Source organism: Narcine bancroftii, chromosome 2 (assembly GCF_036971445.1).
Source record: "Narcine bancroftii isolate sNarBan1 chromosome 2, sNarBan1.hap1, whole genome shotgun sequence".
Classification (NCBI taxonomy): Eukaryota; Metazoa; Chordata; class Chondrichthyes; order Torpediniformes; family Narcinidae; genus Narcine; species Narcine bancroftii.
In genome coordinates this window covers 65740663-65758984 of record NC_091470.1, presented here as the reverse complement: position 1 = coordinate 65758984, position 18322 = coordinate 65740663, and the positions used below count along the sequence as shown (strand labels likewise).

Genomic DNA, 18322 nt, shown 5'->3' with positions numbered 1-18322 from the left:
TTTGAGGGCTTTATGCTCAGGGGTATTGGTATTCCTATAGCAGACTGTGATGCAGCTGGTCAGCACACTTTCCACCACACCTCTGTAGAAATTTTCCAGGGTTTCTGGTGTCATATCAAATCTCCACAAACTCCTGAGTAAGTAGAGGCACTGATGTGCTTTCTTCACAATGCCATTGGTGTGTTGGGTTCTGGAAAGATTTTCTGAGATGGTAACTCCCAAGAACCTAAATTTGCTCACCCTTTCCACCTCTGATTCCCCCACTGATCACTGGATTGTATATCTCTGGCTTTCTTTCCTGAAGTCAACAATCAGCTCCTTAGTTTTGGTGACACTGAATGAATGGTGGTTGTTGGTGCACCATTTGACCAAGATTTTAATCTATCCTGTATGCTGACTCATCCCCACGATACCTCATGGTATCGTCGGTAAATTTGTAGATGGTGTTATTGTCGTACTGAGCTACACAGTCGTAGGTGTAAAGAGAGTAGAGCGGGGGCTAAGAACACAACCCTGTGGTGCTCCAGTACTGATGGAGATTGTGGAGGAGGAGTTCTTACCAATCTTCACAGATTGTCTGGAGGTGAGGAAATCCATGATCCAATTACACAGTGGGGTGTTAACTCCCAGGTCTTGGAGTTTGCTGATCAATTTTGAGGGTGTTAAATGCCAAACTGTAGCTGAATAAGAGCATCCTGATATATGCACCTTTGCTATCCAGGTGTTCCAGGGTTTTATGTAGAGCCAGTGGGATGGCATTCACCTTAGACCTGTTTCTACGATAGGCGAACTGGAATGGATTTGTGTCACTGCTCAGACAGAAACTGATATGTTTCATCACCAGCCTTTCAAAACACATCATCACTGTTGATGTAAGTGCTACTGGTCGATAGTCATTAAAGCAGATTTCTGTACTTTTCTCGGGGGCACTGGTACAATTGATGCCTGTTTGAAACAGGTGGGTACCACACGCTGCTGGAATGTGATACTGAAGATATCCGTAAACACCCTGGTTAGATGGTCAGCACAGATCTTTCATACTCGGCCGGTACTCCATCCAGGCCAGATGCTTTCCTCGGATTCACTCTCCTGAAGGCAGCACATATGTCATCCTCAGCTATGGACAGGATGGGATGTTGGGGTATGGAGGGGTGGTTCTTCGCTGTTACTGTCTCAAATCAGATGTAGAAGGCATCCAGTTCCTCTGGGAGAAAAGCTTGTCATCTGCTACTTTACCAGATTGACATTCTGTTGAAGCTGCACAAGACATTGGTTAGGCCAAAATTGAAATATTGTGTGCAGTTCTGTGATTGTGCAAGAAGGAATGCAGAAGAGGTTGATTAGGATGTTGTTTGGAATGGAAGAGGCTGAACAATTACTTTATTGAATACTATAAAGTTAATAGGGACATTAAATTTTTAAATTAAACTTTGACATAGCACGATAACAGACCATTTTAACTGACGTCCTCGGTATGTTTTGAATGGATAAAGAAGATGGTCGTTTTTCTGAGGACAGTGGAATTTGAAATTGGAAAGCATAGGTTTAAGATATTTAAAGGATATCTAAAAGCACGTTCTTTGGACAGTGGTAGATATATGGAACAAGTTGCCAGTAGAGGCAGTAGAGGCAGATATTATCACAGCTTTCAAAAAGCATTTGGACAGATAATAAAAGAATAATGAATTGGTGCCAAACACAGGAAACTGAGATTCATGCAGCAGACCATTTGATTGGCATAGAGGAGTTGGGGAAAAGGGCCTGTTTCTGTGCTTCATGACTTAAGACTCCATTAATTTAAATACCTTAAATTAACTTGCATCTGCCACCCTTGGGAGCAGATAATTCCAGAGATTTATTTCCCTTTGAGAGAAGGAATTTCCACAAATATTCTTCATGGTGATTGCTTTAACATTTCCACAGTGTTGGCAAAGTTAGTGTGGAAAAATATCAGTCGTGCTAATACCTTTAAGATGCTCAGGAAGTGAGAGATTGTGGTTTTCATTTTTAAAAACAGTTCTTTGGTGCCGACTAGAGGCTGATATGTGAGAGCCTCAAAAATTGATTGAACCAGATTTTTTGATTAAACCTTTGATATTTCTAGGTGTAACTGCTGGCTCACCAGCTTTCCAAGTAAGAAGGTTATCGGTTGAGTGCAGCGTGCACTTGCACTGATCTGCTAATTTTATGATTTGCTGACTGTTGATGCAGCCATTCAGTCCCTCTCTGAGCTGAAGCTCTCCATGGAGTGCAGAGTTTTGGTGAAATTTCCCAGCTTTTTTTTGTGTTTACAGTTTATTGCACTGGGATGCAATAAATTCACCTGGTCCACCGAATGACAGAACCTAGCTCTTATTGATACCAAAGTTAATTCACCTGGTCCACCGAATGACAGAACCTAGCTCTTATTGATACCAAAGTTAATTCACCTGGTCCACCGAATGACAGAACCTAGCTCTTATTGATACCAAAGTTAATTCACCTGGTCCACCGAATGACAGAACCTAGCTCTTATTGATACCAAAGTTAATTCACCTGGTCCACCGAATGACAGAACCTAGCTCTTATTGATACCAAAGTTAATTCACCTGGTCCACCGAATGACAGAACCTAGCTCTTTTTTTTTAATTTATTTAATTTTTTTATTTTTCACACCATAAATCACATTAGCCATGATATACACAATTTCTTTTTCACAGATATACAGTGACTTTTTCTCCCCCCCCCCCTTTCCTCCCAAACCAGCCCCCCACCCCCCCCTCTCATCCATTTTAGGTATACAATCTAGGTTGCATTAATCCAGTCAGACAATGTTGTCATTCAACAAAATTACACCAGAAATTCTACTGGGTCCATTCTTTTCTTTCCTTCTCCTTCCATCAACTTAGGTAATGTTTGTCCCCGGTAGAACCTAGCTCTTATTGATACCAAAGTTAATTCACCTGGTCCACCGAATGACAGAACCTAGCTCTTATTGATACCAAAGTTAATTCACCTGGTCCACCGAATGACAGAACCTAGCTCTTATTGATACCAAAGTTAATTCACCTGGTCCACCGAATGACAGAACCTAGCTCTTATTGATACCAAAGTTAATTCACCTGGTCCACCGAATGACAGAACCTAGCTCTTATTGATACCAAAGTTAATTCACCTGGTCCACCGAATGACAGAACCTAGCTCTTATTGATACCAAAGCTAATTCACCTGGTCCACCGAATGACAGAACCTAGCTCTTATTGATACCAAAGTTAATTCACCTGGTCCACCGAATGACAGAACCTAGCTCTTATTGATACCAAAGTTAATTCACCTGGTCCACCGAATGACAGAACCTAGCTCTTATTGATACCAAAGTTAATTCACCTGGTCCACCGAATGACAGAACCTAGCTCTTATTGATACCAAAGTTAATTCACCTGGTCCACCGAATGACAGAACCTAGCTCTTATTGATACCAAAGTTAATTCACCTGGTCCACCGAATGACAGAACCTAGCTCTTATTGATACCAAAGTTAATTCACCTGGTCCACCGAATGACAGAACCTAGCTCTTATTGATACCAAAGTTAATTCACCTGGTCCACCGAATGACAGAACCTAGCTCTTATTGATACCAAAGTTAATTCACCTGGTCCACCGAATGACAGAACCTAGCTCTTATTGATACCAAAGTTAATTCACCTGGTCCACCGAATGACAGAACCTAGCTCTTATTGATACCAAAGTTAATTCACCTGGTCCACCGAATGACAGAACCTAGCTCTTATTGATACCAAAGTTAATTCACCTGGTCCACCGGATGACAGAACCTAGCTCTTATTGATACCAAAGTTAATTCACCTGGTCCACCGGATGACAGAACCTAGCTCTTATTGATACCAAAGCTAATTCACCTGGTCCACCGAATGACAGAACCTAGCTCTTATTGATACCAAAGCTAATTCACCTGGTCCACCGAATGACAGAACCTAGCTCTTATTGATACCAAAGCTAATTCACCTGGTCCACCGAATGACAGAACCTAGCTCTTATTGATACCAAAGCTAATTCACCTGGTCCACCGAATGACAGAACCTAGCTCTTATTGATACCAAAGCTAATTCACCTGGTCCACCGAATGACAGAACCTAGCTCTTATTGATACCAAAGCTAATTCACCTGGTCCACCGAATGACAGAACCTAGCTCTTATTGATACCAAAGTTAATTCACCTGGTCCACCGAATGACAGAACCTAGCTCTTATTGATACCAAAGTTAATTCACCTGGTCCACCGAATGACAGAACCTAGCTCTTATTGATACCAAAGTTAATTCACCTGGTCCACCGAATGACAGAACCTAGCTCTTATTGATACCAAAGTTAATTCACCTGGTCCACCGAATGACAGAACCTAGCTCTTATTGATACCAAAGTTAATTCACCTGGTCCACCGAATGACAGAACCTAGCTCTTATTGATACCAAAGTTAATTCACCTGGTCCACCGAATGACAGAACCTAGCTCTTATTGATACCAAAGTTAATTCACCTGGTCCACCGAATGACAGAACCTAGCTCTTATTGATACCAAAGTTAATTCACCTGGTCCACCGAATGACAGAACCTAGCTCTTATTGATACCAAAGTTAATTCACCTGGTCCACCGAATGACAGAACCTAGCTCTTATTGATACCAAAGTTAATTCACCTGGTCCACCGAATGACAGAACCTAGCTCTTATTGATACCAAAGTTAATTCACCTGGTCCACCGAATGACAGAACCTAGCTCTTATTGATACCAAAGTTAATTCACCTGGTCCACCGAATGACAGAACCTAGCTCTTATTGATACCAAAGTTAATTCACCTGGTCCACCGAATGACAGAACCTAGCTCTTATTGATACCAAAGCTAATTCACCTGGTCCACCGAATGACAGAACCTAGCTCTTATTGATACCAAAGCTAATTCACCTGGTCCACCGAATGACAGAACCTAGCTCTTATTGATACCAAAGCTAATTCACCTGGTCCACCGAATGACAGAACCTAGCTCTTATTGATACCAAAGCTAATTCACCTGGTCCACCGAATGACAGAACCTAGCTCTTATTGATACCAAAGCTAATTCACCTGGTCCACCGAATGACAGAACCTAGCTCTTATTGATACCAAAGCTAATTCACCTGGTCCACCGAATGACAGAACCTAGCTCTTATTGATACCAAAGCTAATTCACCTGGTCCACCGAATGACAGAACCTAGCTCTTATTGATACCAAAGCTAATTCACCTGGTCCACCGAATGACAGAACCTAGCTCTTATTGATACCAAAGTTAATTCACCTGGTCCACCGAATGACAGAACCTAGCTCTTATTGATACCAAAGTTAATTCACCTGGTCCACCGAATGACAGAACCTAGCTCTTATTGATACCAAAGTTAATTCACCTGGTCCACCGAATGACAGAACCTAGCTCTTATTGATACCAAAGTTAATTCACCTGGTCCACCGAATGACAGAACCTAGCTCTTATTGATACCAAAGTTAATTCACCTGGTCCACCGAATGACAGAACCTAGCTCTTATTGATACCAAAGTTAATTCACCTGGTCCACCGAATGACAGAACCTAGCTCTTATTGATACCAAAGTTAATTCACCTGGTCCACCGAATGACAGAACCTAGCTCTTATTGATACCAAAGTTAATTCACCTGGTCCACCGAATGACAGAACCTAGCTCTTATTGATACCAAAGTTAATTCACCTGGTCCACCGAATGACAGAACCTAGCTCTTATTGATACCAAAGTTAATTCACCTGGTCCACCGAATGACAGAACCTAGCTCTTATTGATACCAAAGTTAATTCACCTGGTCCACCGAATGACAGAACCTAGCTCTTATTGATACCAAAGTTAATTCACCTGGTCCACCGAATGACAGAACCTAGCTCTTATTGATACCAAAGTTAATTCACCTGGTCCACCGAATGACAGAACCTAGCTCTTATTGATACCAAAGTTAATTCACCTGGTCCACCGAATGACAGAACCTAGCTCTTATTGATACCAAAGTTAATTCACCTGGTCCACCGAATGACAGAACCTAGCTCTTATTGATACCAAAGTTAATTCACCTGGTCCACCGAATGACAGAACCTAGCTCTTATTAATACCAAAGTTAATTCACCTGGTCCACCGAATGACAGAACCTAGCTCTTATTGATACCAAAGCTAATTCACCTGGTCCACCGAATGACAGAACCTAGCTCTTATTGATACCAAAGCTAATTCACCTGGTCCACCGAATGACAGAACCTAGCTCTTATTGATACCAAAGCTAATTCACCTGGTCCACCGAATGACAGAACCTAGCTCTTATTGATACCAAAGCTAATTCACCTGGTCCACCGAATGACAGAACCTAGCTCTTATTGATACCAAAGCTAATTCACCTGGTCCACCGAATGACAGAACCTAGCTCTTATTGATACCAAAGCTAATTCACCTGGTCCACCGAATGACAGAACCTAGCTCTTATTGATACCAAAGTTAATTTAAGTAGCTTTACAGTGAAAATACACCAATGGAAAAAAAAATCAAGGTTCTTTTGAATTGTAGAGTGTACTCGTATGCTTTGCTATAATCTCTTTGAAGGTGTTTACACACACTTACTGCCTTATTTCACAATCTCTATTAGCATAAGAATTTCCCATAAACAATCGAAATCCCATTTTGACAGAAACAGGTTCTGGTATATTAAATTTGAAAAATCGGAGGAACAAAAAAAAATCTAAATTTAAAAGGAATATTCATAAGCATCCAGACAATGGAAAAATTGTGTGTAAATTGAGTTAGCAATTTTGAGATGGTGGGGAAACAAGTGATGCAACTGATAAATGTTGCCGCAAAGAAATATTTGTCACTGCCTCTAATTCCTCAGGAGTTTCGTAGGTTCAGTTTTACATCAGAAATTTTAGCAAACTTCAACAGATCTGTAGTGGAAAGTGTCCTGATAGGCTGTATCACAGCCTTGTATGGGGCTATCAATACCTCCTGAGTGGAAAGCCCTTGAAAAGGTGGACACAGCTGAGTACAATGCAGTCAAAACACTCCCCTCCATCAAGAAAATCTATGAAATACTGCCGTTGGAGAGCAGCAGCAATTGTTAAGGAGTATTACCTTAATTTAACAAACTAAGGTTTTTGGATGCTCCTGAACACCACTGTCCGGCTTCTGAATGTTGTCTTTCTTTTTTCACCCAGTACGTGCTTTGTTCTCGCTGCTGCCATCAGGAAAGAAGTACTGGTGTCACAAAACACATACCACCAGGTTTAGGAACAATTGCACTTGCAGTTATAATGCAAAATGCAATGGTGCACATCTATATGCATGGTTTCCAGTTATCAGAACTCGATTTAATGCTGACATGATCAGCATGTGCGGTCATAATCTCTTCCATGTGGACCAATGTTGTCAGCAGGAGTGGGATTCACCAATAAAGAGGACTGCTGAATAGCATTTAGTCTGGCATGGAGAGGAAGTGAAAAGGTAGTTTTGGAAGATCATGGTAAAAAGATGGTATTAATTCGACAGCTTGGCCATTGCCTTTCAAAAAGTGCAGTAACTATTTCCTAGTTTTCCACTGCAGAACGCCAGTCCACAAACACTGTTTGCATCCCACACATTTGTTTACATAACATTTCTTGTTGCATGTGAATAGCATCACAATCAAAACTACTTCTGTTTTACATCTTGTATTATAAGAATTCTGGAAAAAAAATTCCACAGTTGCTGGAATTGCTCAGCAAAGGGGCAGCATATAGAAGGGAAAACAGTAATGTTTCAGATTGAGGACTCTTGTTGCAGTTTTGAATGTAAATGTGTTAAACTTAACTATTCATCTTTAGGGTCGAAGGAGAAATCCACCTGCCAAAAAAGAAATCAAGGAAATAATTAAAGAAGAAAAGTTGAATGAGGAAAACAATAAAGAAAATAAAGACTCTAAGGAAGACTTTAAAAAGCAAGAGAAAGAAATGGATGCAGCACAGCAGAAAAATATGTCCACACCCAAAAATAGAGCAGAGAAGAATAAAAAAGATGAATCTGAGAAGAAATCTGTCGAAAGCGATGAAGGCAGGGAAGGAAACCACGGGGATAGACAAAACAAGTATGTGTTGCATACAATCATGTTCTTTTGTGTATAATTTGTAAATAGGTATGTTCATGGTGATGAGACAAAGAATGGTTGGTGAAAATTGTTGGATCAGATGGCATCCATAGGTAAAAATTGTCAGTCAATGTTTTGAATCTTTTATCAATATGAAGATTAAGAAAAGACCCCCCCCCCAACCATTAATGAAATCCCTCCCTCGAAAAAGGTTTGCTTGTATATCTAAAATACTTAGGAAATGAACGACGACATTCGAAAGCCAGATGGCGGTGTTCGGGAGCATCCAAACATCCTAGTTTTTTTAAATTATGGTAATATTCCATGAACAGGCCCTACGTCTTCTAAAAATTAATTTCTCAATCTTTGATATTGTATCTAATTTTTTTCATGACCTCCTGTAACCAGTGAGTATGAGTAGGTGGGGGACTGTCTTTCCATTTCATCAAAATTGCCTGTCTAGATATCAATGAAGTAAATGCTAAAATTTGCTTTGGGGGTGAAATCAGTGATATTTCCTCTTCTTGAGAAAATCCAAATAGATCCTCAAAATAACAAAGTTTGAAAATAATTTTTCCAAAACTCTTCTAAACGAGGACAAGTCCAAACCATATGTAACATTTAAATTTACATTTCTTACATAATGAATCAATATCAGAATAAAAGTGAGATAAGTTTAAGTTTTGAAATATGTGCTCCATGCACCACTTTAAACTACAATTTGATTTCTTTTTGCTTTGAGAGATTTTACAAGAGGTTTGATTGAGTGGAGTACACATGATTTTATGTATTATTTGAGTATTATTGGAGAAGTGCAAATTTCCTTTTTAAATTTTTCAATTTGTGTATTGGATCAATATGTGTGTATTTTTTTTTATTTAACTCAATAAAGATATTTTAAAAAGAAAAGATGAAGATTTTAAAAAAGGTAAAATTACATGTATTAAGGTGAAAGCAGCTAGAGGAGGGGCCCAGAACTGGTGGGACAGAAGGTGTCTTCTGTCTCAAAATGTTGACTGTACCTCTGGATGCTGTCTGACTTGCTCTGTTCCTCTGGCTCCTCTTTGTCTGCTCAAGCTTACTGCATCTATTGCTGTTGCCTTTCAATATTTTGAAAGGCACTTGTGTTAGGGGGGTACTAAAAAGAATAAGTGTTATCTGTGAATATTTACACATAAAAATTCAAGAAATAAAACCATTCTTTGATTGCTACCCTTGCTCAGTTACTCAAAATTGGTAGTTTTTTTTTAAAAACCCAAGTTTAACATAAAACTAGGATCTTGGATTTTTTTTCATCTTTTAGGGTGCCCACAAATATTTCTGAAGCCATGAACTTTTCCTCTCGTTTTGGCACATGTGGCAGATGATTTGCTTACAGACTAATCTCTTAATTGCAAAGTACATAATACACAAAAAGCTTTCCTGAATAAATACATTTTAATGATTTGCTTTTCTCAATAAATAGTGAAGATGAAAATAAAAAAGATGGGGATGATGAGGAAGGTGGGAAGAAGGAGGAAGAAGACGATGAAGGAGAGGAAGAGGAAGAACAGGAGGAGGAGGAGGAGGAGGAGGAGGAAGAAGAAGAAGAGGAAGATGATGAAATTGAACGATTCCCTTCTGGAACCAAAGTTAAAGTAAAATATGGACGTGGGAAAAATCAGAAAATCTATGAAGCCAATATTAGAAATTCTGAAGTTGACGAAGGAGAAGTAGTCTATTTGGTGCATTACTATGGTTGGAATACAAGGTAATCGAGTTGGCTTCACAAATTATTGCAATGAATTCTTTCATTTACTTCTCTATTATTGCAGTATGGTTTACTTGGAAAATATTTTAAAATATTCTTGGTTAATCTATAACTTGTACTAGCTCCTTAAGTATGCGGCTCTTGATTTAGGAATGAGTAAAAGTGTGGCTAGAAATGGAATTGCCAGCCTATAAGGCTGATGGCCATAGTCGTTTCCTTCTGACTTGAATGAAATTTTCGTACAAGTCCCTGTCAGGTGAAAACAAGGTCGTCAGAAGGTCATAAACAAATGCCAGAATGGTTCAAGTTTCCATTTAAATATAAAATTTCAACTAGAAAGCATTAAGATGAAACATCATTATCCTTGTTAATCGCCATATAAAATGTATGTCAAGTTACAAAGAATAAAAATGCATTCTAAATGTCAAGCCAAGAAATTAGGATAAATTGCCCTAAAAATCAGAATAGGACATACGTGGTAAATGGGAGAGCATTGAGGAATACAGAAGAGCAGAAAGATTTAGGAGTAACGGTACATCGTTCCCTGAAGGTAGAAACTCACGTGAATAGGGTGGTGAAGAAGGCTTTTAGTATGCTGGCCTTTATCAATCATTGCATGGAATATAGGAGTTGGAGGTGATGTTGAGATTGTATAAGACGTTGGTGCGGCCTAATTTGGAGTTCTGTGTGCAGTTCTGGTCGCCTAATTCTAGGAAGGATATAAACAGAGTGGAGAGAGTGCAGAGAAGGTTTACCAGAATGTTACCTGGGTTTAAGCATCTAGAGTATAGGGAGAGATTGGACAGATTAGGTCTTTATTCTTTGGAGCGTAGAAGGTTGAGAGAGGATTTGATAGAAGTATTTAAGATTATGAAAGGGATAGACAGAGTGGATGTGGATAGACTATTTCCGATAAGAGGAGGAAAGATTAAAACAAGAGGACATGAGTTAAGAATTAAGGGGCAGAGGTTTAGAGGTACCATGAGGGGGAACTTCTTTACTCACAGAGTGGTAGGCGTGTGGAATGATCTTCCGGGAGAAATAGTGGCGGCGGAGTCAATTGTATTATTTAAGAAAAGTTTGGACAGGTATATGGATGAGAAGAAGATGGAGGGTTATGGGCATTGTGCAGGGAGGTGGGACTAGAAAGGGGTGTTTGGTTCGGTGCGGACTAGAAGGGCCTAATGGCCTGTTTCCATGCTGTAATTGTTATGTTATTTGTTATTAAAAAAAACTACGAATCAGACTGGGTCTTACTGCAAAGTTTAAGATAGAATTTTAAAATGGATCAGTTAAGAACATGTGGAATTGGGGATAACATACTGACTTTAGAGAATGGATATTGGTCAGAAAGCAAAAATGCTGGAATTTAAAAAAAAAAAAAAATCTTTTTTGTCTTGACATCTGGAATACTGCTGTAATTGATGGTTGGGTTCCAAATCTATCTTAACAATTGGCTGGGGGAGTGTTTCCTAATTTCAAGTTTCTTGATAATATAAAACTGTATGGGATTGAGAATCTAGTGGAAGATGTAAAGAGATGTGATCAAACTGAGGGATGAAGAACATAGCAGATAAAATATTGTGGGGAAAATGTGAGATAATTTGAACAACATAACAGAAGACTATTTGATCAATGTTGAGAGATTTAATGCTGTATATTCAAAGGATCTGAGCATGGTCCTAACAGTTTCACTACAGGTCAATGTGAAAGTGCAATAGCTAATTATGAGGCAAATGGTATGTTAGCCTTTGTAATAAGAGGATTTAATTAAATATAAGTAAGTCTTATTGCAATTGGACATGGCCTTGGTGACACCACACCTGGAGTATTGTGTGTAGTTTTGGGCTCCTTACTTAAAGGATATAGTTGTAATAGAGGTAGTGCAGTGGATATGTACTTGCTGGTTCCAGGGATGACAAGTTGCTATTTGAAGAGCAAGAGATTAGAATTTATTCACTAAGAGTGCAGAAGAATGAGAAAACCTCTCATCTTCTCATTGAAACTTACCACACTGTTAAAGAGCTTCTCAGTTTTGATACAGGGAAGGTATTTCTTGTGAAAGAGGAAGCTAGGACAGGGAGCCACTGGTAAACCTTTTAGAATTCTGAATACTGGAGTTACATAGAGGCTGGATGAGGATGATTGATTTCTTGGGAATGCTAAAGGACCAGGTTTTTTGTGTTGAGCCAGTAGTTTCATGATTACCATTACTGAAACGACCTTTAGTTAATTGAATTTTAAACTGCACAGATGCCTCATATTTAGCTGCTAAATAATAACTTAATCACAATTCCAAAAGTACTAGTCATTTTTCAAAGCACGGGTGTCAAAATCATAAGAAATGGGAGCAGGAGTAGGCCACTGGCTTGTTGAGCCTGCTCTGCATCCACTAAAAGCATGGCTGATTTGGCTGTGGACTTTGCTCCGCCTATTTGCTTTTTCCTCATACTCATTAAATCCCTTATTATGCAAAAATATTTCTGTGTCTAATATCTAAAATATCAATGAGCCAAATACATTGCCTTACTTTGACTTCATGTGCACTATTTTTATTCATTATTGTAAGGTGGTTTACATGAATATTTGCGGTGAATGCTTGCGGTGCGAACGCTTGCCGTGCGAACGCGTGCCGTGCGAACGCGTGCCGTGCGAACGCGTGCCGTGCGAACGCGTGCCGTGCGACTCTGCTGCAAAAATAATGAATTTTGTGACTTTTTCATGACAAATTCTGATTCTAATATATTTAATGAGACAACCTCTGGTCAGAGAATATCACTGATTCACCTCTGGGAAAAGCAGTTCTTGCTCATCTTCATCCTAGATACTCTCTGATCTTGAGGCTATCTTTTTATTTATCCTTTTCAAAATAAAATACAAGACCTCCTTTCATTCTTCTGAAATCCGCAGAAGATGGCCAACACTTTGCCATGGAATTGCTTGCTAAAATCATGTAATCTGGCTCAGTAGATTGGGTACCCAGTGTTTTGCACATAGTACTACAAGGTTCTGCACCTCTTGGACTTTGTATAGGACCATGCTCTTTTTATATGCCATGTTTGAATCATGAAAATGAACCAAATGGACCGGCAAGAAGATTTTGATAATTTATTTTTCGCATTCAACAGGAATCCTTTTTTATTACTGCATTTTTTTTAAAAATTGGGGTTTCTATTTAAATTCAAAGTTCAGATTTGTGGTCAGAGCACATACAAGACATCACAGACAATCCTGAGATTTTTCCTGCAGGCAAGGCAAAATTTCTACCCTAGGTAGTACAAAAAAAACCTCCTCATAAGGCAGTGCAAACAAATGTGTAATACAGAAAATAAATATTCAGTAAGAAATAATGTGCAAAGTAAGTGTCCTTAAATTGGTCTGTGAGTTTGTTGTTTAGGAGTCTGATAGTGAAGGGGTAACAACTGTTCCTGAACCTGGCAGTTTGGTAGTTAAAGTTCTGTTAAGAATATTAACAAATTTGATGTTGGGATGTTGAAATTGGTTCTTTGCTTCATTGTTTTCTTTATTGTTTGGCAATAGATTATTAGCACTGAAGTTCAAAGTTCAATAATCTGGCTTTAAAAACTGAAAGTAAAAACACAAAAATGCTGGAGGAACTAAACAGGTCTCATGGTGTCCATTTTGGGCCTAAGTCCTTCCTCAAGGTATGATTAAAAAAGCTGGCAGGTACCTGAATAAAATGGTGGAGAAGAAGGGGCAGGGGGAGGAGCATAGGCCCAAGGTGATAATTGATCGAGGTAGGGGTGGCTTTCTGTGAATGCAGAGCTAAAGTAAAGGAAACCGAGATTAGGGTAAGGGTAGAGGCAGGGAATGGCATGCTAACAGAAACCAGAGAAGTCAATGTTAATGCTTTCTGATTGGAGGGTGCCCAATTTTCAGGTGGTCTCAATCTGGCAATGCATGAGACCATGGATAGACATGTCACCGTGGTAAGGGGGGGTGGTGGATTGAAATGGGTTGCCACTGGAGGATTCCTGCTATTGGAGCGAACAGAGCGAAGGTGCTCATGAAGCGATATCAGGGCCTGCATCCGGTCTCTCCAATGCAGAGGAGATCGCAATGGAAGCACCAGATGCAGGAGATGACCCCTGCAGATTGACAAGTGAAGTATTGCTTCATTTTGAACTACGGTTTGGAGCCCAAAATAGTGGTGAGGGAGGAAGTGTAGTTGTAAGTACAGCATTTCTTGCAGTCACAGGGGTAGGTGCAAAGGGGTCAATTGGTGGGAGGATGGACTGTTTGCAACATAGAACTCAGATCAGTCTTTATCCAAGTGAATTTTAATTTATTGGGGAATACTCATCATCCAACAAAATAGCATTCAACTCTAGTATTGAATTTTTTTTTACATTATAAATTTTATTTACAACACATTAGAAGCTGATTCCAGCCTTTAAAATCCTTGCTGCCCATTTACACTTAATTAACTACCAACCCAAGTGAGCAAATTTAAGTTCTTGGGAGTCACTATCTTAGAGGATCTTTCCTGCACCCAACATACTAATGGCATTGTGAAGAAAGCATGACAGGTCTTTATTTCCACAAGAGTTTTTGGAGGTTTGGTATGATACCATAAACCGTGGGAAATTTCTACAGGTGTGTGGTGGAAGTGTGCTCGCCATCTGGTGTGGAGATTCCCAACACCCCTGAGCATAAAGCTCTCCTAATGTAATGGAGACAGTCCTAGGACATCACAGGCAAAATTCTCTCTACTATCGATAGTACATCTACAGGGAGTGCTGCCACTGGAGAGCAGCAGCAATCATCAAAGAGCCAAACCACCCAGCACACTCTGTTCTCGCTGCTCTCTCTACTATCGATAGTACATCTACAGGGAGTGCTGCCACTGGAGAGCAGCGGCAATCATCAAAGATCCAAACCACCCAGCACACTCTGTTCTCGCTGCTGCCATCAGGAAAGAGGTATAATTGCCATAAGACTCACATAACCAGGTTCAGGAACCGTCAAACTCCTCAACAAACTCGATCAGGAACTCATTTAAGTACTCTTACTTGTGCATTTTGATTTAAAAAAAATTCTCTCTGTATTGCAGAGTCAGTTTGTTTACATTCATTATCTGTTTACAGTTCTTTATTTGTTTACATGCATATGTATACAACTTTTTTGCATACCTATAAGGGGTGATTCTGCCCACAGAAAAAAGTATCTCAGGATTGTATGTGATGTCATGTATGTACTCTTGACGATAAATTTGAACCCCTTATGATTTTGGAGGGTGAGGAAAACTGAGCACCCATGGAAAACCCATGCAAGAAGTGGGGAGAGTGTCACAGGCTCTGTTGTAGTATACACTAACTGTGCCACCCATATCGACATAAATTAGATTTTTGAAGCAGAGTCGTAAATTTGGTAGATGATCATTATTTATAATTTGGAAATTCCACTTGCAGCTTATTGGAGAAAGCATTTTTAGCTTTCAGGTTGAGTGGATGTAATTATTCATTGTTTGGAGGTGGTCTTTGATCTGAAGAAAAATTTTACATTACCATTAGTACTACAATGCAGTGCAGTCTATAAACTGCCAGTTTTCTGATTTTTTTTTCCCAATGTTGTCAATCTTGCTTGTGTTCCCTCCTTAGAACTTTATTATCTGTTAAATATAATCATCATCAAATATATATTGGACTGATGCCTTAGATATTGGAGGATTAATTGTAATAGTGTTGAGATTAAATTGTATTTGTTAGTTGGGAGTGTGTTGATTGGAACTGCATATTCTGAAGCTTGAAATCTATTGCCTGAAATAAATTGAATAGGACTGAAAGTTGAATCTTTTCAAATCCTTCAGTGCATACTGTAACTGAGCTAAGATTTGACTATTTATATACCCATATATCTCATGTAATATTTAAAGCTAAAGTAGCATAATAGAGATTTTTTGCAAACGAATTGGTTGAATAGCATCCGAGGGAGCGGGTATGGTGGTGGGAAAGATTGTCACTGCTTCTGGTTGTCACACTGCATCAGGACTGATGGTAGAAAGAGAAGTTCAAATTTCAAATTTATTGTTAGAGTACATACATGACATCCCATGCAACCCTAAGATTCTTTATCCTGTGGGCCGGGCAAAATTGCATGGTCATGCAATAAACTATTCAAGAAAAAATACATATGAAAAAGAGTGAAATGTAAACAAATGTGCAATACAGAAAAAAAATTCAGTAATAAATAATGTGCAAAGTCTTTTAATGAATCTTTGAGTCTGTTATTTAGGAGTCTGATGGAGGAGGGGTAGCATCTGCTCCTGATCCAGATTCTTGTGACAGACCTCTTTCCTGGTGGCAGCAGTGAGAACAGAGCATGTTCTGGTGGTCTGGATCCTTGACAATTGCTGCTGCTCTCAAAAGGCATCATTCCATGTAAATTTCCTCAATGGTGGGGAGAGTTTTGCCTGTGATGTACTCAGCTGTGTCCATTACCACTAGAAGTTAGATGTCAGCTGGTATAAAGAAGAGATGGATGAGACGGACCAATAGGTGACAGGTGGACCAAGGATGAAGACAGAAGGAGCCAGGAGGGAAAGGTGTGGAGTTGGGAAACTGGGATAGGTTGAACCTAATAAAAGGAAAGAAAGGGCAGATGGATTAAGTTTGGGGTGGCGGACGAGAATGGTGAAGGTGGAGGCAGATGCTGGAGGTTTTTTTCCAGACCTTGCCTCAATTGTTAATTTTATTAAGTTTGGGGAGCTTACACAACATTTTATCATGGTTGAATTGAGATCTTTGGCTGATCTTCATTTCCAATCATTTACAGTGTAAGTTTATTGTAGTCTGTTCATATCTCTATTACATTTTCTCGAATGTTCAAGTAACTGAATTGGTCTGTTTGTTCCTACGCAAACAAATATGAATTTATTTGTCATTGATATTAAGGAATTTAAAATCACATGCAATGAACCGTGTTGTTGCACGTTGTTTGTTTATATATTTTGTTGTCGCAGCATCAAGAGAGGTAGATATTTTGGACAGGTGAGCTAAGAAATACTGCAGGAATTTTAAAAAGAATTGAACTCATGAAATTCATTTCCCAAATGTTCAATGACTGACAAGGATATAATATTTACTCGGATAGAAGATCTTTATACCAGAGAAAATACGTAAAACTATTGAGTTTAAAAGATGAATTTGGTGTCTCATATTTCTATTTAACTTCTGAAGATGGAGTCTAATTTCAACACTTCTGTTCAATTTCTGATGCAACTTCTTGTCTGCTTTCACTGCCAGTTGGGTATTTGTTCCTGTTGGTAGAGAATCATTGTTATGTCTATTATGGTTGGTTGTTTTTCAGATATGATGAATGGGTGAAGGGTGATCGAATTATATGGCCTTCAGAAAGAGGTGCTCCAAAGGGGAAACATAGAAGAAAATTGAAGGTACTATTCTGATAAATCTGATTTATTTTGTTTTGTTTCACAGATCATAATGAAGAAAACATTGCATTGAGAAAAGGGAAAAATAGTTGATACACATTCAGTAGGTGTTGATGACTGCCCAACAAAACACTTTCACTGTTTGGAAATATTGTATATTTTGGTGTATAAGTCAAGTCGTGAAACCCAAAAAAAAACTCAAAAATGGGGTCGATTTATACGCCAGATATACTATTGAGATCTTAAATTCAGCTCAAAATCTAATCCATGCTGATCTGGCGTATAAGTCGACCCATAAAAAAACAGATCCAGCATATAAGTCGTCCCTTGAAAAACCATTAAAAACCTGACTGCGACAGATTTTCATGTTTTTTATTAAAAACAACAGCACAATTGGAACCCTTCAAAATCGCTATCATTGTCTGAAAACAACACAATTAGCATCCTTCAAAATCACTCTCCCTATCATCATCTGAAGGAAAGATAGCAGCAAACACATCCATACTCTCACTGTTTAAACAGTCATCATATGGGTCCCAGACTGTAACTAATGAGGTGGTTTCAGCTTCATTGTCAATGTCCCACAATAAATCATCTATCGTGCCATCAATTGCACAAAAGATGCTGCATTTTTTAATGATTTTTATCACGGTCTCTACTTTAACTTTGTCCCATCCCTGAGCACGAAGTTACACAGCAAATCAAGTGATGCAGCATGCATTGCCCTCATTTTGTTAATGACTTTTTCTGCACTCGCCATCCATGTATTCCATTCCTGGTGCATGTGGTCTTTGAATGGTTTGTTCAGACATCGAGGGGTTGCAATATAGGTGTCAAACCACCCTGGATAACTGCCATGTAAGTATAATATAGTGCTAATCTAATTGTCTTCTCAGTTAAGTTGCTACGAAACCTATCCCAGGCCATCAAACTCCTTTCCTTGCATAAACCGCCTGGTTGCCTGTTCCACACATTGTCTATCCATAGTTTTACATCCATCCATACT

General features: G+C 39.1%; 1 protein-coding gene across 4 annotated transcripts in view; it reads left to right on the top strand.

Moving 5' to 3' along the window:
* The window catches only part of arid4a (AT-rich interactive domain 4A), a 129968-nt gene that overhangs the window by 91910 nt on the left and 19736 nt on the right, over window positions 1–18322 (top strand). For 3 of the 4 annotated variants that reach the window (XM_069916892.1, XM_069916893.1, XM_069916894.1), the window contains exons 16-18: window positions 7896–8155; window positions 9621–9905; window positions 17235–17319. In XM_069916892.1, coding sequence (XP_069772993.1) covers window positions 7896–8155; window positions 9621–9905; window positions 17235–17319 — 630 coding nt within the window. The remainder of the gene's footprint in view (window positions 1–7895; window positions 8156–9620; window positions 9906–17234; window positions 17320–18322) is intronic. The other variant, XM_069916895.1, reaches the window with a different exon arrangement.